Genomic DNA, 25,156 nt, shown 5'->3' with positions numbered 1-25,156 from the left:
TACACAAATCCAACCGCAGTGTTTGATTTATTTTTTAAAGAAACATTTTTATTCAGTGTACTGCTTTCTACACATAATACATTTTCATCGCGTTCTTCTCTTCTGTCATGTTTCTGGATTTGCAGTTGGAAACATTGCTTTGAAGCAAAAGTATATTGCAACAACCGGTATCTGCAGTCCGTTCAGTCCGGACAAGACTTGCTGCCTGGATGAGGTGCAACTTTCTTAAAACAAAAACAAAAACCAAAAAAAAACCAGTGTTTAAAAAGTGTCTCTTTTTTTTAACTCCCTGGGCAAAAGTTTTGGATTGGTCATTTCTGCCGCGTTGAGTTCTGCAGGCGTTTCTATACACATTGATTGTAGTTTCTTATTCTACTGGATTTCCTGACGTGGTGCAACGTAATGGTGTCAAGTGAACTGTAGATATTTGGTGAAAACCTGCCCTGGGTCGCTTTTGTCATCAGATTCTCAACAGCTGGAGTCTCAGACCTTGATGGATGTGAATTTCTAGGACTGGCCATGAACTAAACTAGGCATGCATTGCATTTAATAATACTGAGTATTTCATATAAACACATACCGTACGGCGGATGCTGCCTGGCTACATTTGCGAACGGTTCAATTAACTTACAAGTCGTTCAAAGAAACACCAGAGCCCATCTCACTTGTGCATTACAATTATATACACATGGGTTTCAACGTTTTCACACAGTAAGACCTGAATAATGTTTTCTGGAACTTGCTGTGTGCCTTGAAAAGGGACTTACTTTCTATGTATATATAAATTGCGCATTTTCTGCGTGACCATGGAGCCGAACTTCTGGATCTTTGTTGCTGTTATGATTGGGCTGCTAACTCTACCTCTTGGTACTCAAGGTTAGTATACAGTGCACGACTTAAACTGGCTTTTTAAAAGCAATATTTAGATTTATCATTTAAATTTGAGACAAAACATCAATTACTGTGCAGAACTGGCTTTAATGATGTGTAATTACAGTAGTTGATTTTTTAGCCTACTGAAGTACGATGCAGTTAGTATTGGAAATACAGTAGCAAGCATTTTGTAATTTTATTTTTGCTGCATTCTTCTCATTCGTTTTTAAGAGACAGTGCGAAGTAGACCCCTGTAAAGTACGGTATGCGACACTGGCTGTGTTGCAGGCGATGGAGAAAGAATGTAGATACGTAATGTAGTTTCGTTAGTGAAAGTACTGAGTGTTAAATAAGAACAACGTGTTTTCTAGCTTACTAGTAATAGCCTCAATTTACAAATCACGATCGATTATATGCCCTCATAATAGTAATACCAGAACTTTCGTTATCTGCCTTATATTATCAAGCATATTCATCTGTCAACTTGGAGAACCATTTAGTGAATAGATTTAAACAAATTTAAAAGTTATATTAAAAGACAGAAAGACGACCGCTATGAACTCAAGCACTAACGTCACATTAGTCTCCTGTTTATTTTTAATTACGGTGACATTACCAATAACAAAAAGAGGGAATGCAAGACAAGATAGAAACTTGTTAAGAACACGCATACATTATTCAGTAGCGTTCGTGCAAACTAGGTACATTCTTAAAACACCAGTACATTTTCATATCAAATAAACCGGCATTGTTTTTCATCTTAACGCTGAATAACACGGGCACTGCCCTCTTAATGTGCGACATTTTTATGTAAGTTTGCCAAGTTAACTTTATGTTTGTATTTTGACAGGTATGACTCGAGTCTATTTTCTAACTAAACATATTATTCTTTTCTGGTGAAATAGTAAATATGCAAAATTCAATTGGCGTTTCCTTTTTCACAATGTATCGTTTTGTCTACATTTTCTTTTTGTAATAGCAGTAAATCTGTGCATCTTTTTGTACAGTAGCTTATACTTGCCGGGTAATGTGTATCTATTAATATGTGTTCCAATTCCTTTTATGGAATGTTCAGGATGGAATACTGGTAATAGTCCAGAAGATTGTCATAAATATAGAACTGTGTTTTTTGGCACATCCAGAGTATTTTGAGTCCAAGATTATAACACAGATAGAGAGGTTTCTTTCCTGCTAAACATGTACCATTTCCCCCCAATGATGGGGCATTGTTTTATTGCTTACAGCAGGTATATTCTTTTGGAAAAGTTACTCAGTTTCTGCAGTGTATTAGGTTACATTAGGCAGCTTCTACCATCACCATGCTGGCATTCCTTTAAGCAACATTATCAGTGCATTAGACTGAAAAGCCTTGTTGAATCACAAACATCCATAGCCCCAGCTGAATCTGTAGTTCATGCATGGCATTTTATTGGAATGCTGCCCCATGAAACAGCAAGCAGGCCAAGAAGGGTGATGATTTGCAAGTAAGTACCAAGTAATCACCTGCTATCTCTTACATCACCAATAAAGCACAACCTTAGTGGATTCTTTCCTTTTATCGAATCCAGTGTCCCAGCATGTCTACATTAAACAAACCACATTAAAAAGCATCAAGACAGCCCTGAAGAAACATGTGCAATTATTTTACCAAGGTCTGTTTGATTAATAGTAATGCGTTTGCTCATTTGCTTGCTGTGACCTGAATTAAACTGGTGCCCTGCTCTATTTATAGTCATAATGTGTACAACCGCAGCCTTGTTTTTTTTTCTTATAAGAACGATTGCATTACATCTATTTGGCATAGCTGCTTAAAGAGTGTTCTACTCTGAAACACAGGATTTTGCTTCTTAGTGTCTTTAGCTTGTAAATTAGATGCCAAGGGGAATTTAGCCATGGGCCAGATCCTACATTGCCAATTTAAACAGGACAAACTGGTTATAGTGCCAAGGGATATACAGTGTTGTTTGTACCAACGGACCCTTCCTGCTGCTCCTGGTGTTTCTTAGAGGCCTCCACACCCCACTTCTGATATCTGATAGGATCGAATCCATTCTGGTTTGACTGGAGGCCAAATCAATGCTTTTTTTAAGGCTACTCTGTGTATTTTGTGATCAACAGTATGATGCAGTTTAATTGTAAACGTGTTTTGTTTTACAGAATACAGGTTATCACTCTCAAAGTGCATTTGAACAAAATGGTACCGGCATCCAACCTTAATGCAACTGTAAAAGCATCGATTTCTTCATGGGCCATTTGTTATGTAGTATTACATGCTTAATCCCACAAGCATATTTCAATCCACTATAATAACACAAAATCCTAGGCCAGCACAATTGGGATTGTTATGAGTATCTACTGTAATGCAGTGGGTGAAAAACATAAATAATTGTTCTTGTCCCATAACCACAGTGTGTAATCCACAGACTAGGCTTTGTACTGAGGGAATTAATTTATTCTAGGTTTATTCCTACATAAATCATTTCCTTTGTCAGTTACCTGATTATATTATGCAGCATATAGATCACTTGCATTGTCCCCTAATGTATTCCCTGTGGAAATCTTACTGATATTGGAAAAGGCATTTAAAACTTGAATTCCTTTAAGTATAGGAATGGACATTTTTATTAAATCTTGTATTTCTCCCCATTATAAGGTCACAAAATATCCCAGTTGGGAGTTCATCTTGTTTTGAATGGGTCATAATTTTTCTGTTCTTGAAAAGTGTCCTGGTTTCACTCTGTATTATTTACCCTGGGATATTTTGGACTGCTGCTTGTTTTAAACTTGCTGTGAATCAGCAGTGAGCCATTAGGTTGGTACATACAGTAGGGTGTCTATTTCGGTGTGAACTAATGACCTTTGCATATAGAGTGTCTACGTTTGGGGTCTGTTGATCATTTTTAGAATACAACCTGTTAACTGTTTTGTTTTTCTCCCCACAGGTGCATGTCTCTATCAAGGCTCACTGTTTGCGGTATGTCTGAACTTTTTACTGGCTTTTTGTCTGTCTGTCTTGTTGTAAATTCAAGGTTGATTTGTACTTCACTGAAGTATTATTCTGCCAATAAATTGTTCAATTTGGATAGCTGCTAAGCTCACAGGCTTTGTCTCATCAATAATAATATACCAACACATCATTGGACTACTTCAGAGTGCTAACATTGTGGCTTGATACACTAACAGTCAAAATTATTAGATATAACAGTTGATTCAGGTCTGTGCCAGTAGATGTGCTTCATAAATAATGCACTCTTGCATGGACAGCACGGATTTACATTTTGATTGGTAACAAGAACACCTGGGCTTGTTTCGAAAGTGCTTATGTAGATTTGTCTGCAAGTGGCTTAATTGAAGCAATATATGTGAAGCCTTACACTGTCAAATTAAATATTACATTTGTGCTGTAGGCCTCCTTAGTTGGGGCTATGGAGATGTATACCTCTCCTTAGGGGGGCACTGATAAAGATGTTCTTGGTCAATACCGATAGCCGATGGTTATCTACCCATATCGGCGATACGATTAGATACAGATAATAATAGACAGTGCAGGTAAGCTATTGTACACTACTAGAACAAGACATAGGGTCTATATTTAAACTATTTTATAATTATAAATGTTACAAAATTAACAGATATCGTTTACTTGTTGTTTTTATGACAGATAAGAACAGATATTGTTTACTTGTTGCATTTACTTCAGAAAATGAATACAAAGAATAAGGTAGTATTATATTGTGTGCTTGACAGCAATTTATACATTTGTTTTACAACATGAAAATCGACTCTACAGTCATGACTGTGTGACATTGTCACGCGAATACATCGTGAATCGCTTTCTCACAATAAAAACAGCTGTAAAAAACAATGTAAACCGGAGCAGGAATCGTGCTTGTGTGTCACGAGATTTCAGCAGTCAAGATCCCGTTTAACTGGTGGAATCTCACATTATTCCTCAGCAAAGCCGTACCAAACCACACACACTCACACACACACACACACACACACTCACAGACAAGAAAGAACGCAAATGTAAACCTCTCGTATAGCCTATTATTAATGTTTGTATAAATGCATGTTGTTAAACACAAGTAACCGAACTTTAATCCACGTTTCATTATATTGTGTGTGTGTGTGTGTGTGTTAAGCGGATTCTGCGCCTGGCACTTGTACCGCTGCTGAGGACCACCAGTCACTGGCTTCTCGAAGCCCTCCTCACAAAATCCAGTGTCATTCTTTTCCTAATTACTAGGCAGGCACGTACATTTAAATATCCCCTCACCTAAATGACTATGAATTGAGTAATCTGCACTGGTACGGCCAACTTTTTTTCATAAATCAGGACAGCATAGCAACGCATTTCCTGAAAAGTACGGCAAAAACGTTGTGAGGAAAACTGTCATGACTTGTCCCATGTAAACGCCGTCATAGTCACACAAAGAAAAACATTTTGCATTTGTACCAGTAAAAACACTTCTGTAGAAAAATATCTAATGTGGCATTAACTTTTATAGCCATTTTCTGTCAAACATTGCGTATTATAACTTCTGCCTATACTGTAGGAAAAGAAAAGTAGCCTACGCAATGGCAACTACAACAGCTTTTGTTAAATTCTTATTTTAAGCACACACTGCTTCAAAATGCAGCACCACTTAAATTGTTCACTTAATCAAAAATAAATAAATAAATAAATAATAATTTCCGGTTACAAAAAATATAAAAGTTCCGGTTACAAAATTCAGTCAAACTTGAATTTGTTACTTAACAAAAGACGGCACAGTAATCAATTTCTGCTTCAAAATGGCGCCGAATACACCCGCAACCAATGCAGATTAAGAAAGATAAACAAAAATGACAAAAGGTAATTTTGAAGTACATTGTATAATAATAATAATAATAATAATAATAATAATAATAATAATAATAATAATAATAACTTAAACCATCAATGTTATTTAGGATTCAACCAGTTTTTTTTTAAGCATCAGAATAATACTCTACTCAAAGTTCATTTAATATAGCATCAAGTATGTTCTTGTGCACACAACTCATCTAGCCTATTGTTGTCTTCAGATTTTTTTTAAAAAAAAATGAACATCGCCCTTTTGAGACATATTTACTGCAGGTTGATTGCACGTCGTTACACAGCACTGCAAAGAAAATGACTGTCTCGTGTTCGTGCGTCATTATTAAGCGTGCCTGACCAAACATTCAATTCTGTATCTGGAAGAACTTCAAGCATGAATATCGGTGCACATTGTTTTTATTTCCTTATATCGTTGCCATGCCAATTGGCTACGGATTATCGGTGCACCCCTACTTCTCCTGGCTAACAATAGGTACAACACTGTATTTTTCAGAAACAGTCTAAAATATGCAGAATTAAATAGCCTCACAGACTCCCAATATATGAAACATTTTTACATCTAAAAACAAGTGCTTTAGCCTGAACAAAATATTGTATATATGTATGTATATATATATATATATATATATATATATATATATATATATATATATATATATTTGACAGGAAACACTTTGTCTAATGTAAAGAAACGTCAAATTAAAGGAGGAATATGCAGTTATTTTTTTTTATGAAAAAAAAAAGATTACAGTTGTTTTAGAAAGCTAAAACTGTTTCCCATATTCAAAATATCATTTGTCTATAATTGCGAGGCAGGTACAACTCTGTATTAGACTTAATAATAGACAATTCTGCATTCCTGGAATTGCCATCCTGCTTGAAACACATCTGTTATGATGTGGAAGGCTTTAATTTTTACTCACTGTAGGTGCCATAAGATGTGTGTCCTGGAACATTGTTTTGTGTTTGGTGTTTTCATGTTTCCTTTGACTTTGTGATAAAGGAGAGGGAAGAAAGGCAGGTAGAACAGCCAGCATGTTTTAACACATTCAGGAAGAGAACGTTGTCGACTCCAAAGAAGATAATAGGGGCCCATGAAAGACGTAAACACCTGGAAGAATGACCCCGATGCTGGAGGGCTCGAGAATAAGCGGTGGTAACAAAACGCCTTGCAGCGCTTAACTCATTCAAGTCTCTACATTCAAATACCTTTCATAACACTCAGCACTCCAGATAAGGTTTTGGGCCATTGAGTAATTTACTCTCTAATTTAGACACTTATTGGTCACGTGTTTCTGGCAATTCACAGGCAGACTACAAGCTGTCCCGTCATTTTTCTTGCTACCGCATGAAGTACATTCTCAATTGACCACGGAGACGCCGGGAACCAATGGCACAGATTGAGTTTGATAACATGCAATTGCTATGTGTATTCATTACACATTCAATTAAAATATCATGAGTAAGTCATATTTTTTCAATGCGTAAAGCACCCTTTACACAGTTTATCTGGAGTGCTGGTTACACTTCCAACAACAATGGAATCAAATGATCAGACTTGAATGAATTCTGTGTTTTGTACTGAGGCAAAGATGTGGGTTGCCGAGTGGGTGGACAGGCTCATTTATTTGGATCTCTTTTAGTAGTTGTTAGGAAGACAAAGTAGGCATGCTTGAGTTTTATACCTTTATTAATATAAATAAATTAGGAATAAATGTAGACTGTGCTTGTAAAGCCCCTTTCACACTGGCATGCTCTACCTGAAACCTACCCGGGTCAGGACCCGGTGTCATGCGGGTCGGCTACGTGATTTCACACTGCTTTTGATAAAGCGGGGTTGACCTGAGTAACAGGTGCAAGTAAACAATACGCGTATCAATGCCCCGGAAGCAGCTTGTTATAGACGCTTCCATTTAAGCTTCTCTGGATGGAACCAAACTCATTAGAGCAAATGTTTCTTCGTCCCTGCTGCAGTCTGTCTCAAGTAACAAACAATTTGGCTAAACAGAATAAACAAAAATGTTCCTTGCTGGAGTGAAGCCTTCACGCAGGTGTGGCTGTATGTTATTTCGTCGGCCATCTTTAATTTTGTCTCGCTCAACCCGGGTCAAAGTATGTCAACCCACATCCTGAGGTGTGTGGTTTCACGCTACGCGGGATTGTGACCAGGGTAGCCAGGACCCGGGTCCGGACCCAGATAGAAGTGCCAGTGTGAAAGGGGCTTAATGCAGTTGACTGTGTTTCTTCTCCAAACAGTGTTTTCCATTCACCTACTTGAGGTCTTAAATTGAGGTGAACCAAATGTGTTCAAGTCTAGCTAATGAAGCTGGTGTACTTTGGTTTGACAGTGATGAGATAGGAGTCCTGCTTTGTTCATCTTTTACAATACCCGTCTCTGAAAACACTGCACTGAGGACACTCTGGCATTGTCATTGTATCCCTTCATGAACACAATCACAGCACTAAATAAAGACTAGGCATTAGTGCTCCAGGGCGTGCATTCCCAGCAGTGTTTTGCCAATAATCTTGCCTGTAAGACATGAATAAAAACACAGTGCAGGACAAGGTTTTAAAACTTTAGAAACTTTGCGCATGTTTACATTTCTTTATGCATAACAATTTGCAGGATGGAATATTCCAAGGGCCATATTTATGTTGTTTATTTCTTATTATTTTTTTCAATTTTTAGAAAAATTGTGCAGAGAACAGTTGGGAGTAGTTGGCTTTGTGAATTCCCCCAAGGTCTCTTAAGCACTCTCGAGTTGTGGATTTTCATTGAAAATAAGGCCTTTCACTGCTCCACCATGACTCTGAACAGTATAAAAGCTTGAACTCTTTATTGATAGTTGTAAAAGGACAGCGTCACTGGCAAGGCTGGTTACCAGCAGGAGGGAGACTCATAGACAGAGAGATCTGCGGTTTAAACAGTGAAGCACACTTTTATTAAACAAAATAAAAAGGTTAAACAAACAAAACAACAATGCAAACAAAAAGCAACATGAACCCAAACAACAGCGATCTCTGCGCTATAGCAACAACAGCCTGCTAGTCTCAGCACTTCTTCTGAACTCCCACAAACAAAGGGTTTGGCATCCCTATGTGGCTGGGACTTGGCAGAGATGGAATGTTTTCATGGTATACAGTAATAATGGACTGTGGGATCTAAATTAGGAACTTTTCTGGTGTTAGCAAGATCCTGCTAGTTACTGATACTGAACTAGAAATGACCTCATAGGGGCATGTCATGAACCTTGTTAGGTTTTGATGTAATAAGGAGATTTAAGAATCATGGAAGCATGAGAAAATTAAACTGTGTATTCTTTTGCAGCTTATCTAACCAGGGGACCTCTGAATGTGTTTTTCCTTTCCCTTCTGTTGTTGAAGACAGTATTTTGGTTGCACAATTAGCTCAGTTGCCAGTGCCCCCATTATGTATTCTGACAAAAATAAATTAGAAGGCCTGCAGAATTGTTCAGAAGTCAAGAAGCCATGTTTTGAGTGTTCAAGCCAGGGATCAAAGAGAGAGGCAGAGCGTGAGGAATTGAGTGCGTAACCAGTGGTGATTTCTGATAGGGCAGAGAAGTAAAGGAGAACATTTGTCCTCTCATTGCACTTTGTTCAGGGGAAATTGTGCAGAGACAGTTATTAGCAGCCAAGGTTGGCTTACTGTGGGCCAATATGTTGTTGTTTTACAGTAAAAGGGTGTACTTAATAACAGGTACATTACCTGAGCGAACATGTCTGGTAATGGTCTTTAGGATGTGGGTGTTTATATGTGTGTGTGTGTGTGTTTGTGTGTGTGTGTGTGTGTGTGTGTGTGTGTATGTGTGCGTCTGTGTATGTGTGTGTGTGTGTATGAATGTATGTATGTACAGTAAATATAATCTATGAATGCACACTTAGTCTACACAAGAGGTGTTAGATTCTGTTTAATTTTTATAAACGTAGTTATACCTTCAGCATTTTACTTATTCTATAAATCATGAGATCATGAGACCCCATGTGACACAGAGTGCTGTTATTTTAAACAACATGTAAGCACCAATGTCTGAGTACCTACTTGATAATGTCGTTTTTGAGCATGAGGACATTTTGTGTTCTTGGAACCTGTTTATTTGAGGCGATACCTGAGGTTTATAATTATACATATTTTTGAAAACTGGTTAAACAAAATACTAAAGGTTAACATTTGGTTAACATTTAAACATTTAAACTCAGGAACAAATCATCACATAAACCTGAGCTGTTTTTTTTTCCATTTGTTTTTTTTTTTTTTCACTTTTAATTGTAATCTTACAATTTCCAGAGAGTTTTCTTTTTGCACACCTTGCTATTCATGATTGGTGTCCCAGTGGAGTTTGTTTACTTGACCAAATAAATGTTTCAGCTGCTTAAAGTCCATAGAAAGCATGCAAGGCAAAATCTTTCTTGTGATAAAGTTATCCCATAATTACCTAGAGTGCCTGTTGCCTTCTGGACTGAATTGCTTGAAATTGTGTGTGGGTGAATTGTTTTGGTTTACTTTCCACTATCTTAAATACAATTATAGAATCCAGGAATGTACAGCTATGAATTATTACCTGATAACAGATTGTGGATTATCCATTAGAGTTTCTGCAAGTGAGTTGACACTTTATGAGTCAGCGAGTGCCAGATATAAACCAGTATCCATAAGAAGCTGCAGTTGTATTTCTTAATCAAAATATGTCTACGACTTTGTCATTTGATTTTTTAATTGGTAAATTAAACCACTCAACAGAAAACAATATTGTTTATCCCTTAACTGGTTGCATTGTTCAAGGTTTCATATCAATTTTAAATATGTCTCTGAGAGGTTTACCTGTTTGTTGGATCACCTGCAGATTGCCATGTCCAAGGAAGGGTGTCTAAAGGAAGATTCTTAGCCCAAGGGAGCTATTTGTATTTAATACCATAAGGTATAATTGGTCATTCTGGCCTCTGTTAGTCCCATTATTATCCCATTGTGTGAATGTCAGGAATAGTAGTAAGTGGATCAAAGATTATACTTCCTGTGGTTTCACTGGAAAAGAATTTCTAAAGAGTGCTGTACTCCCTTTCTTTCAGTATAAGGGAGTACCTGACCCCTGAGACTGCACTTCTTCAAAGAAACAGGAACTGGGATTGCCTAGGCAACACTTTTTGCTTAATAAACACAGCAAAACTTAAGCCGAAGCTGTTTTTTCCATTTGTTTAGACAGGTTCTATCTACAGTGAAACTAAAAGCTGTTTGAAGGTGAAGAGAAGCTGGTGGTTGCTTTACTTTTCTAACATGACAACTGGCAATTGTTAATGGAACATAAAAAAAGATAAATCATTTCTGGAAAATATGAAGAACATAAAACTTGGTTGGGTAATTAATTCCATGTTTCTGGTTCACATACATCCATCATAACGTGAATTCCATTTGTCTGGCTCTTTGTCCGCTGTATACTTTTTGTTCAAGTTGGATATTTTGAATGTGAGCAATCGGCAATGGATGGCCATTTTTGTTTAACTTATTTTCTCCATCAACTCAAAGATCATAAGAACACCTTTTAGATTCAGGTAATTGGTTTTCAAGTCCAAGATTGTAACATAAGCATGTACATTCTGCGTGTGCCGGCAATCAGGGAGGAAATATGAGTGACATTCTGTGTGTGCCGGCCATCAGGGAGTAAATATGAGTGACATTCTGTGGTTGTTTTTGTATTCTAAGAAACTGATCAATGTAAGTCTTTATCTTCTTTTATTCGCTGAGTGTTCTGTGTCTTCGGTTGATGTCCTAATTGTGTCAGCTTCAGTGTGGGTAATTGACTCAAAACCGTTTACCTTGATTGATTCCTGCAGGTAATAGACTTCATGTTTTTTTTGTTTTTTTTGCTTAACCTGCAGAGATTTGTTTTATTCTCAGTGATAATAAACTATTGATTGCTTTAATGTTTTTCAAGTTCAGCAAGATCAAAATGCAACATCATTTAAGAAACGATGCTGCGACGGTGCAATTGATTAGATTCGATTTTTCTTTTTGTTTTTTCTGTTTTGTTCCAAGTAATTTATTAAGACAGGTTGTAGTTGTGATAGCTGGAGACAGACAGTCCCCAGAGGAGTTACCTTTACAGAGCACTGTGGTGCTGCACTTGCTGTACATAATACATCAAACCATTGTTCTCATTTATATTTTATAAAATAAGGTAAGGGTACTGAAATTGCCTTGCTGTGCAGATTCAGAATGATTTTTCTACAGTTGAGGTGGGTCACCTTTGTCATTATTAAATACTTTGACCTACTAGTGATGACGTTAAGTACAATAGATAGCTCAAGATAACATTTCCATTTTGCTATTTTGGGTTGCTCATTAACTAAACTGAGCAAAGGAATGCTTTACCGCATCCATTGAACATGTGCAGTATTCTTAGTAGGTTGATGTGATTGCTTATAAGATGCCTGGATTAAGGCCTTGGCATCTTTTCCTCGATTACTATAATAATATTAGGCCAGTGTGATCTTAAACAGGCCCTAGTAACAATTTTTCCATTCTGGGGAATAGAAAATTGTTCTCCCTTTATTGTACAGCTCTGGGTATTTTGACACTGCAAGAATTATTTTTTCTTCCGCCATTGTTTACAGAAGGCGCGCAAGGGAAGCTGTTCCTCATTGGTCAGTTCCCTAACTGCCACGCGACAAAATCACAAACGTAGACACCAGTCCTATTTTAGCACAACGCTTCTGTGTCACTTCTGTGTCGCCAGTCGCATTGTGAGCGTCTTGTATCAAAAATACATGTTTTATTTTTTTTATCGTGGTGCGGTGTATCGTACGACACTTTCGCTTGTCGCATCACGTCTGGTGTGTGGAGACCTTTAGACAAAATGTTGGTCTATCTGACTTAATTTAACTCAACAACAAATATCTTGGGATATTATTATAATAACAGCAATGGTATCACACTGGATTGCACAGTGATAATGGTACTGTACTATGGGACTTCATTGGATTATGTGTGTATTGGTTCATACTGTTGTGATACCCAGTGGTATGTCAAAGCATGTTACCACTGTGGTGCCTTTCTGAAATGGGTCATACCGTTGTAGCTGCTATTGTTCCCATTGCATTTCAATTGTAGTGCTACTGTATCGACATTGGAAGTCATTTAATAAGGGTGGTCCTGGTATACTCCTAGTGCTATTTAACTGGCCATCACTAAGATAGCATATTATAAACAGAGAGCCAACTGTCCTTGTTCATTTTAGCCTTTTGTAAATATGCAGCATGTCCTTATAGGCAAACAAAAGAAATAGATAACCTTTGACCCCATTGATTAGTGTGTGTGTCAGTTCAAATTTCAGTACTGTTGAGGAATGATTTTACTTATCCCCCTTTCAATATGTTTTAAAGGGTACATAAGGACCTTTTTATTTTATTGTGTTACATGTTCCCATGTGTTGCTACAACTGTTTATGTAAGGTGTGTATTGTTTTATCATTTTTGTAAACTTTTTTTGCATTCCCTGCCTTTAGTTGGCTTCCCATGTACCTGCATGGACCTCTCAGAACTACATTTCCCATCATCCTCCTGCTCACTGGTAAATCCATCTCAGTTACATATGTGAGCAGGCGGATGATCTGAAATCTTGAGGCAGGGAATGCAATTTAAAAGTTTAAAAAAGTGGTCAAAATGTAAAAATAAAAATAAATAAAACAATACACACACCTTACACACAATACAAACACATGGGAACCTGTAACAGAATAAAATAAAAAGGTCCTTATGTACCCTTTAAGGTCACTGAAAATTAAACAACAGGTTTCCCACTGATTCTTAAGAATAAAAACGTACACAAAGTACAACCTGCTGGAACTTTCCTGCAGTGTTATGGTAACCAGGTTGGGTTTTCTGATCCTTTCTGCTGCCGTTGCTGAAGGGAAAGAGTTAAGATGGGCATGGCTTGTAGACATTTGCAATTTTAAGATTTTTAACTTCTTCAGGAACTGTTGTGGATTCAGGCCACAGCATTTCTTAATTGCGTTTCCAAGCACCTACATTACCGATACCTAAAGTGTTATAAGTATCATCTGTATGCTCTGTTATACAATAGGAAGTAAAACATAATTCCTGCCTATTTAGCCAAAATACTGTTTGGGATGCTTCAGATTTAAGTGGTAGATTCCATTATATAATAATAGGATATAGTGAATGCTAGAGATTCATCTGAAGGACTTTATTTTTTGGTTTCAAATGTTACTGCAGTTGAGTAAAGTATCCCAGTGCGATTGTGAACAGTTTAGTCCCCAGCAATCAGCTGAAATTATAGATCGATGTGAGACTGAAACAAGACAAAGCCTGTCAACGTTGCTGCATCTGTGGGGAGTCTGTTGCGTGTAATGCCAGATTAAAAAACACTTCTTCTGTTGTCTGCCTCACAGGTAACAGGGGCTAGGTTAGTACACGTTTCACTGACCGCAAAGAGATCTCCCACATCAAATGTCTAGACACTGGCATCTCTCCTGACTAACAATAAAACAAAATTCCAGCATATCTTTTATCAACGTTTCTGGGTGTGAAGAAGTACATTTTTTTTTAAAAAATCCTCCAAATGGTGAAAAAGTATTTATTTTCCTTTCTTTACCAATGTTAAGTCAGCTATGCTGCTGTTACAAATTTAAAACACCCTTAACGCCATATTAAAAGCAACATGGTAAAAGCTAGTCAAGGGAATCAGTGAGTGAAGTCAAGATTTATAAAAAAGACTTTCCTTAACAACTGATACGTTTTTAATGTTTTCTTAACAAGTTTGAAATAATCAGTGTCTAACAATCACTTATTGTTGGTTGAACCAGAAACAACTGATTAATTGATAATTAGTAAAAGTATAACAAAGTTGTGTTGACATGGCCTTGCATATGGTAAAGCCTGACAAACAACATGGTTTACCACAGAATGAAATAACTGTAAATGCCCAGTGTACAGCAGGCAGGGGAAACAGTACAGTTGCTATTCAAATTTAACTTTATAAGGGGAATAATTGCCTCTGGTAAACTTTCTGTAAGTTTTTTTTAGGTTCATGAGAGTAAAACCACCACTCACCTCGAAACCTCAGAAACCATCCGAAGGCCAAACGTTTTCCTCCTGGCTAAAGCCATGTTTTGTTTTTTTTTACAATAAATTAAAGTGGTAAAAATGTCTTGGTTCAGACTTGGTACCACTATATTCTTCTCTGACAATAAATATTGTAAATAAGCAATTGAATCTGCTGGAATGTAAAGCAGTCAGCAATAAGCAAGTGCAGGAGGTTATCAAGAAATGTCAGTACTGTCAGTTTCTTTTCCAGCACAGTCATGTCAGCTGTTAAAACAGACAGGCCCGTTTCTTACTCTTACACTCTCTGGCTGCTGCTGGCCTTAGTAATGGCATGATGTGTGGAGAAGGAGACACAGTTTGTCAAGACTATAAATGCCAGTGCAGCAATAGTAATCTACTATTTAACATAGTTTCTTATAAGACTAACATATTTGTTTTATGTTTTTTCATAACTCTTTCAAGTTATTTTTATTTCTGGGTTCTTATATTTTCAAACAAGGTTAAAATGTACCCTTTCAAAATAAATTCCATTATTTTAACCACATAAAGTGACCTATCTCATCTCAGTCATGAAGTAATAGACATTTTCAACTGATAACATTGCTCTCCTATTTCCAGAGTCCGAGAAGGCATTTTATACAGGTGTTGTGTATTGGGGTGGTGGTCTCTCAAGTGGGATGTTAAATGAACTAACTAATTCATGGACACGTTGGTGCAAAATACAGTATTATTGCTTTAGATCAACCGTATGTGTTTCATGTGCTCACATTCTTTATATGCATGTACTGTTGATTAAATATTTGATTATATATATATATATGTTTGAGTGGAACATTTGTTGAGTGGAAACCTGTCTCTGGAGATGAGATATGCACTGTCGACAGTGCCTCTGATGGTATTTACCCATCTTCTCCGATGACGCTTAGTGGTCCACTTGCCACCCAGGTGCTCATGGGTTGAGTTATATCAAAATTATGGCTGCATCGTATCCATTATAATGTAAAATTTTTGGCAGCACAATGCATTTTCATTTTATTCAGGTGTAGGCCCACTGCACATGTTCACATTTAGAAATGTAGTGATTGATAATTTTGTAAGGCACTAAGAGAAAAGTGTGTTTAAGTCAAACAATTCTCGTTGTCTAAAAATCTAATTTCCTGTTCCTTATCTTTATCTGGGGACCAGGACAATGAGTTTGCTTAATACACACTGCATGAATTGAAAAGCAATTTTGATTTGTGACCTTTGTTCTGAGGGGTAGAATTGAAAAAAGGAGTAATTGAGAAGAGTGTGTGTGCCAGTTGAATTGTAATTTGTTATTTGTTATTCAGTTGTTGAAAGTTGGAATTGTGTTTTGTAATTACATCTTGTTACTCAACACAATTCCGCATGATTTTCTTTGCAAGGGAAACATAAAGCCCGCACACAGCAGAGTGCAAAAGGGTATGCTTTAAATTCTGTAAAAAAAAAGTTGTTGACCTGAAAGAAGACTTGTGACCTAAGCTGTGAGCAGCAGGGGGACTGAGTTCCATTATGTTCCAGGAAAACAGGGTTTGGAGGGTTCAAGTCCTGCATCTGCACAGGAATGAAATGCAAGTGTTTAAATGAATGGTGTTTAAAAAATGTGTGTGTTCATAGTAGTTTAGTGGCAACGGCTTCACTAATCCAGCCATTACTTTCTTTGTTGAGCCCCCCAACAGATAACCCATAAATGAGGATTGTGCTTCCAGTTCAGTTAACAACAAAGCAACACACAATAACAAAGAGGTGCAAATGTATTTGGATGATAACGAGTGCTTCCTACAAAAGGTTGTTGTACGTATTGGTTTGATCGAGCAGAAAATGTTTTTTCCCCACATTTCACAGTCAAGCAGTTTAGCAGACTGACGTGAAATTGCCTTCCCAAGTAATCTGAGTATAAAACAATTCTGCGTTTTCCTAGTGACAGTCAGTTTGACTGCACTAGCTTTATTCAATGACTCTCAGAAAGATTAGAAGATTATATTGAGCATAGTATATTTATAGTTAAAAAAACATGAAGCTAGCAGACAAACATTTTGGCTATTGCCTTCGTCCGTCTTAAATTAATGAAGGCTTTTGCTACAATGTTTGTCTACTTGATATAGTTTTACAGTACATATGAATAAATGTAAATTAAAAAATAAAATTGACAAGCAAATACCTTTTTAAAAATGTCTGTTTATTTATACTATAAAAACACTTGAAAATGTACTTTATATCCTCCTTGTCTTGCTAGTTGTAGCAGGAACAAGCATGTTTGGCTCACTGAAAAACAAGATATAAAGTGTGCTGTGACTGTTCTAGAATCACCGTCGAGCCCTCTTGAGGTGTCGTGGGCTAGTCGACGAAACACTGAGGATGGAAGGTGCCCACTTGAAAACCCCAGAGATGTACCCTACTTAGCTCAATCCAGACGGTTGTCATGCTGATGCGCTGGGGAGGCCGCACTGTGGTTGATCCCCGGAGCCAGCATCGCAGCCGTTGTGTGTGCTGATGCGCCAGGGAGGCAAAATAAGCTGATCCCTGGAGCCAGCATTACACTTCAGCCATTAACACCAGACAGAAGGATATCTACATCATCATATGGAAGGAAACGTAAATGGATGGAGACACATATGGATCACATTAGTTTACTGTAAAGCTACGTCTTAGTTGGTGCTTATCTTGGCGAGAGCCGAGTTCAAATCAGCATGAAGTTTTAACATCTACTCTCGTGTAATGGAAATCATAACCTGGACCTCCTATTGTCCATGGCATGCAGCTGTAAGAGCTTGGAGATAAAGCTTGGTGAGTGTGATGTTTTACTGTACAGTAACGTTAAAAACTTTAAGAATGTGTATTTCATGCAATGATTTGTAATGACTTCAATGTACTTAGCACATACTTTTCATACCTGTCCCCGCACACGTACAATGCTGCTTTATCTGTACGCTGTAAAAAGACCTGGACCGCTGCCTGTTGTACAGAGTTTGAGTCAACAGTCTGGATTTCCATTAGCAGTAGTGTGAAAAGTAAGCACCTTGCTCTGCAATGATTCATGAGTTATATGAAGTAGTTACATTTTACTACACAAGCCCAAGTTCCTGTGCTCTGATACAGTAGCCTCATTGATGTGGCTGCTGATAGAGCTCAGGCAGACTCTCAGGTGCAGAACTGTATGCTGTTTGATGGAAGGGATCACCAGATTAGCAGAGATCTAATTGAGCAAGGAGGACTTTCTGTATTTGCTTAATTATTTAATTAATGGATAGATCACAAGCGCACACAGACTTACACAAACAAGATGCCTTCTGTATGTGTAAGTGTACAAACCCCAAATTTCTTGAAAACAGAGAATTTTAGGAAAAATCTTTTGTAGCAAAATGTTGCTTTTGTGGATGAGGAAAAAAAGTTGTAAGAAATAGATGTCTCCAATTATTTATTTCAGCATTTATTTTGTAAAACTCCAAAAAATGCTAATTCAGAAGTATTCATACCCTTTGATGCTATGATAGTATTGTCTACAATGTGTTAGAAATTTCAATATGATAATGCAGAACCTCATTCTAGAAAAGTCTAGAAAATGCTGGATTGTAGATGAACATTCTTAGAGAGCAGAAAAAGGGTTAGGCATGGGATGATTGCTGTCATTACCGATAAGTCAATATGGGAAAAAGTAAAGAGCTATCTGAAGACCTTAGGCAGAAAAAGATTTATTGTCATAAAGCTGGAGAAGGATACAAGAAGATTTCCAAGCATTGGAGTATCCCAGTTTCAACCATTGTTTCTATTATCAAGAAGTACAAGACTCATGATACTGTCACAACACTCCCTCGGTCTGAAAGAAAGAAGGTTCTTTCACCAAGAACAAGTATAAGAATTGTGAGGAAGGTTAATAACAATCCAAGATTGACTGCCAAAGATATTCAAAGTGAATTGGCTGCAAGTGGGACTGGAGTTTCCATTCCAACCATAGTCGAGTATTACATGGTGAAGGTCTCAATGGTCGCAGGCCAAGGAAAAAGCCACTCTTAGGAAAACGTCACAAGGACAATCGCTTAAAGTTTGCAAAATGGCATTTGAATGATGGATATGAGTTCTGATCAAAGGTTTTGTGGAGTGATGAAACAAAAATCGAGCTATTTAGTCATTATAGTTGTTATATTTGGAGAAAGTCTGGTGAGGCATACAAAGAGAAGAACACCATATCTACTGTCAAGCATGGAGGTGGTAATATCCTTCTATGGGGCTGTTTTTCTTCTATTGGCACAGGAAATTTAATTCTAATACATGGTAAAATGGATTCCATAGCATACCAAAAGATATTGGCCAATCATCTGAAACCCTCCACTACAAAACTTGGTTTAAAGGGTATCTGGACATTCCAACACAACAACGATCCAAAGCACACATCAAAATCTACTGCAGAATGGTTGAAGAATAAAATCAAGATTCTGGAATGGTCTAGTCAAAGTCCTGATCTAAATCCGATTGAGAATCTTTGGTATGAGTTGAAGAAAGCTGTGCACAAGAGAAGTCCTCGGAATTTGAATGAACTGGAACAATTTTGTGTTGAAGAATGGTCAAAAATCACTGAAGAATTATGCCAAAAGCTCATTGACAAATATCCTAATCGTTTAAAAGAGGTTATTATTGCTAAAGTTGCCTCAACTAGCTATTAATTTCATTTTCCTTGTCAGGATATGAATACTTTTGAATTAGCATTTTTGGAGTTTTGCAAAAAAATTGCTGAATTAAATGATTGTAAATAAATGATCTATTTCTTGTAACTTTTTTTCGTCATCCACAAAAGTAAAACTTTTGCTAAAAAGATTGTTCCTATAATTATTTGTTTTTGAGAAATTTCCAGAAATTATAAATTTCCTTTGGGGTATGTAAACTTTTGACTACAACTATATGTGTATATAGTTTTGCCATCATCTCAATTTACATTGAATTGCTAGGCTTTGAGAAATTGTCTTGTTTTGAAACTACCTGAATTATAACAGTCAATGAACAAAATAGCATTAGTTAGGCAGCATAACACGCGGTTATTTAATCATTTACATGTAATGCAGTGTGTTGCATAACACACATTTCCACCTGATTTACCCTTGTCACTTATTAATGTTGCATTTGTAAGCAATACAGTAATAACCTGGTATTAGTAACTTTCTTAATCCAGATGTTTCTCGTCTTGTTCCACGAAGGACAGGAAGGTAGGAGGTGAGCTTGGTACGCAGAAAGCATGGTTCAGGTGGTAGTCAGTTAGGGAGTCAAACCTGATTATAGAAGCTCTTTTGTTTTATTTATTTGTGTGTGGGAACTATGAAAGCACAGGCAGTTGAAAGTCTCCTGCATCATCAAATTATGTTGAAGCTGGGATTGTCGAGAGTTCATTTGTAGAGTGGAATGTCTCTTTAGATGACATCCTAAAATATATTTATGGTATGGTATTTTGATTCATATCACAAAGGCGCCTCCTCTGAGCTGTCCTGTTTGAATTCTCCATGCTGAACTGCTCTTCACTGAAACATGAAAAACACAAGCTTGTCATTTAGTTCCCCTATTCAATTGTCAATACCCAAAGGGGTCAGTTTTATATATTTTACTGGATCTTAGATAGTTGTCATATAAACTTCACATTTTTTATCAAGGATGTCAGTCTATTCATTAACAGGCTTTCAAGAATACAACAATATTTAGAGGTTGCACCTTGACTATAGTCTCAATAGCACTCAAACAAGACTAAAGACTGCTGCTTCCTAACACGAGTAGCAGCTTCTCTCAATAATACTGCAGGAAGTGAATCTGCAACTAGATATTTGGTCAATTATACAGTCTAACTCATTCAGGGAAAAATGGATTAGAGCTGTTCACCTAGAAGCAACACCTGTGTGAAACTCCCAGGAACTTCTGGTTCTGTGTCAGGAATCTAAAAGCAAACCATAATTTCCTTAACCATGGCAATAAAACACGAACATGTGTGTAATAAGAAAAAACAAACTGGCCTTAACTGCTTTACATTTGAGACCAACTCTGCTATTATAGGCTTTACTCTGTCATTATGGACATGCAGGCATTTCAAAGCACTGCTTTCAAGACCTGTAAATTATACATGGGAAAGGAATTTACAAGATTGGACAGTTGCCTCTGTAATTGCTATCTGTGCTTGTATTTAAACAAAAAAATAACAACTGTTTTTCTCTCTTAAAATGATGTTCTTTAAGGAAAAGTAGGCTGCAGTGCATGGCATCTATAAAGTGTTTTGTTACTTTAATGAATGACTCTCAAATAAAAACATGTTAGTGGTAAATTAAGTAAGCATAAATTGTACAGTTTATATTATTTATGATATCATTTTAGTATGTACAGCTTTGACCAAAGTTTTGCATTACCTTATAGAATTTACTAATTTTGCCTCATAAAGTCAAATGAAACCTGCAGAATAATGTTACATTAACATATTGAATTACATACCACTTTGTAGTTTTCCATATACTTTATGAAAAACTGATAACAATTAAAAAATGATAGGTAATGCAAAACTTTTGGCCATAGTTGTACAGTAAGTTCCTTACATAGGTTACCTGGATAAAGAGAAAATTACATGTTTTGAATTTATGCTTTAATACATTACTGTGACAGACAGCGAATGAATCCGAGTCAACAATCTCCCAACCTGTGAGGGCACGGTACAACAGGAACAGTGTGCCCCGGACTGGATGGTTTGACAGTTCATTCCAGGGTCAATCGGAAGTCGGCCATCCAAAAAGGGGGCGAAGCCACAATACTAGAAGTCAGCGCCTTACTGTGGTAGGCGATGTGTCAGTCATGGATTGGAGGAGACGTGATTGCACTTGCTATCAAAGGGATTGAAGATTTATCAGGGTGTGTGGCCGAGTGATCTGTTCCTCTGTTATGGTTATGGAAAGACCTGTAAAGGACGAGCGAAACTGAAAGTAACCGTGAGTGTTTTGTATTTGTGTTTGTTATTAACTGTGTATTTATAATTATTAGACCGCTAAGCAAACTGGGAGCTGTCGCTGTTAAGCCAGCATCCAACCTGGATTACAAACACTGCACCAGTCACACTTAACTGTGTATTCACCACCAGCACGGGAGCTTGTACATTGCCTTTGTGTACTATTATTTTTGGACTGAAACCCTGTATTGTTTGGCTGTGCAATTACACATTGCTGTGTAGTTGCCAGCATTATTATTTAACTGTGCCAAACCGTGAAAACAAATTAAAGAAACTGTTTGGACCGTGAACACTGTTTGTTGTCATCGTTTGAGCACTGCATCACCTCTACACCTGCACACTGCAAGCCACTTTGCCATAATTACCCTAATGCAAGAATTTAAAATGACTGATAATGACTACGATTATGTTTGCAATCATGTACGCTGTATTCCAGATGTTCCCTTACATCCTGACTGGCAATTCATTTTCAAAATCTTCTAATTGTTAAGGTTTTGGTTTTTTAAAAAGTACACATGTAATTTAAATAATAGGCTGTGTGGTCCAGTGGTTAAAGAAAAGGGCTTGTAACCAGGAGGTTCCTGGTTCAAATCCCACCTCAGCCACTGATTCATTATGTGACCCAGAGCAAGTCACTTAACCTTCTTGTGCTCCGTCTTTCAGGTGAGATGTAATTGTAAGTGACTCTGCAGCTGATGCATAGTTCACACACCCTAGTCTCTGTAAGTCGTCTTGGATAAAGGCGTCTGCTAAATAAACTAATAATAATAATAATAATTGCTAAGCACTTTCTTGAGCATTCGGTCGTCACGTTTAAAAAAAATTATAATTCATGGTAATCATATAGGATGTGAAGCAGCCTATTGCGTTTTAAAGATTCAATTCATTTTTTCTTTGCCGAAAACACCTCAGAACAAAGACTGTGAAAGTGGCTCATAGTCTTACTGAACTCATTGTCTTGTAAATTGCTCTATATATGACTGATTCGTGTTTAGAGCTCTGTAAAGGGCAGATTAAATCTCTTATAAAGACGAATGGCTCCTTTTCAAAGTATAATGTGTTGCTTCTAGCATGCAATCTTTTTTTGAAGGTTATCTTGAAAGATAAGTTTGGAACATTGTCAGCATGCCTGCCCGCTCTATTGCTGCTGCATCTATTTGATATCTCAGGTGTGATTATAAAAATGGCCCCTGTGGAATGACATAGCAACCAGTGGGAAAGTCCAATCCAAAAGACAAATGGCCAAAAAAAAGTAATATGTTGTGAGTAATTCCCTCTTGAGTATGTAATAGATAACAGTTTGAAGTAATTTTAAAATATGCATGTCTGTGAAGTATGGGAGGATGGATACATTGGGCAGTTCAGTTGGTGGATACAGCTACAGGGACTGCAGGAAGGCCTGAGAATTCATTTGCACAGGGCAGTGGCATAAAAGGTTGTCTTAAGTATTTTCTTTCTCTACAATTAGCTTTATATTTTGAAATTATAGTCTATTTTTAAATAACTGCTGTTTTATCTGACTTTGTTGAGGAGAGTGACTGCATACAGAAATCCTCTAATTTGTCACCATGTTGACATTGTGTAACAGTTAGTATAAACCATGCTGTGGACCCCAATACCATTTCAAGAGAGCACAGACATTCTCGGTTTATATAGGTTTTTCTTAAACAAACAGAAATATTAAAAAAAAAAACTGGAACATTGGAAGGCAATGTGGAATGACATCTAAAAAGGACATTTCAAAACCCGAATTTGATCTTTCAAGTGGTAGCATGGTAATTTTTTGACCTGGTACATTGGGCACTATTTTCCACTGCGCTATAATGATAAGGCATGTAAACAGTAGCCTTAAGCTGTCCACAAAAAAAGGTAACAATCTATAATATGTCCAGATAAAACAAAGATGATTGTGATGATTGTACACGTGACTGTTTATGTGTCTTAGCTTGTCAGAATGATGCATATCTGTTTAGCCTGGGGATAGCAGATTGCTACAGGAAAGCCTGTTGCGGATCACACTGTCGTTGCAATCCCTGTCTCTTTCATTATTTATAACACATGGTGTTGAGTGCTTGTGGCTGAGCCACTGGAAGAAGAACTTCCTAACTATCCTCACCCTGGGCAGTTTTCCTTGGCCGAATAGTTTATCAATTTATCTTTATGTCTAGGGGCATAAAAGGGGTCAAATACTTTTTTTTTTTTTTACTAAAACTGGTGCTTTTACTTCTACATAAACTTGGATATTTGTCATAGAAATGCTGTCTGACTGCACATTTTTCATCAAGGATGTCATAGTATCCATTAATGTGCTTTCATGAACACAGCAATATTTAGAGATTGCACCTTGACTATAATCCCAGTAGCAGTCACACTTTACTAGACTACTGTTTCCTAACAGTTTGTCACAGGGTCATGAAGGTACAGAGTATTGTTATGGAGTAATAATAACTGTTGTCAATCAGGTTCCTTATGTGGAACATGCATGAGTGTTGACTGCTTCATTATGTTGCCTGTCATTGTCTACATACTGGACAAAGCAAACCATTAAGAGAATTCAGGGTCAGTTTATGGAGAGAATATTTGAGGGTCTTCATTAAATCAATGTAGTCTTTACGGAGGCTAAAGCACAGTGTCGCATTCTTCCCATTCATGTCACTGAATCTCACATTATGAAGCACAAGCAATGGGTATGTGGCTGTAGATTCCAATGGGAAATCCACTTGTGTGTCGTTCACAGGATTTTCAATTTGAACTAGCAGACAAGTTTTAGTGACCCAAACTTCCCCTAGAAATCCTACACAAAAAGGACTAGGAACAAGGGTTTACAGAGAACTGTATTCTCTCTCTATATTTTTTTTTCACATGGTCTTACAAATGAATTATTAGCTCACTTAAATGTAGTATTCCTGAACAACACATTATTTGTTATATTTGGGGTCCTGTCTTTGAACTGAGATCACCTGAAGGGTTAAGTGTACAAATAACTTACAGAAATTCCAAGACAAAAAAGGACATGAAGCAACAGGTATCTGCCAAATACTTGTGATTTTTGGTGCTTGTTTATGGAAGAACAAATTAAGTACTCTATTAAGAAAGTGTCTTTCTTGGGGCAAAACACCTCTCATATACTCACTATAGCCTTGGTTTTGTTTTGCATGGTCAATTAGTAGTACAGTAGTTAGCTGCCTTATCCAGATCCAAAGATCTCATTAACAAACCAGTCCGGGGGGGACAGCAATATCATTTTCGTTCCACAAACTGCTCTATTACATTTCTCAGTCTAGGAGCTTAAGGAGGGTTTTTGTAAACTGTCTTATTTATGCCTAGAGATGTCTAGAATAGTGTCTTATATTATA

At 37.1% G+C, this 25,156-nt stretch overlaps 1 protein-coding gene across 2 annotated transcripts in view; it reads left to right on the top strand.

Moving 5' to 3' along the window:
• The window catches only part of LOC117963198 (extracellular matrix organizing protein FRAS1-like), a 108,591-nt gene continuing 83,435 nt past the window's right edge, over nt 1–25,156 (top strand). For both annotated transcript variants that reach the window (XM_058989754.1, XM_058989748.1), the window contains exons 1-2: nt 1–876; nt 3,816–3,847. In XM_058989754.1, the coding sequence (XP_058845737.1) occupies nt 807–876; nt 3,816–3,847 (102 nt within the window). In that variant the 5' untranslated portion in view covers nt 1–806. The remainder of the gene's footprint in view (nt 877–3,815; nt 3,848–25,156) is intronic.

Source organism: Acipenser ruthenus, chromosome 2, assembly GCF_902713425.1.
Source record: "Acipenser ruthenus chromosome 2, fAciRut3.2 maternal haplotype, whole genome shotgun sequence".
In the NCBI taxonomy this organism is placed as follows: Eukaryota; Metazoa; Chordata; class Actinopteri; order Acipenseriformes; family Acipenseridae; genus Acipenser; species Acipenser ruthenus.
Note: the sequence above shows the minus strand (reverse complement) of the source record. Positions and strands in the feature narration are given on the sequence as shown.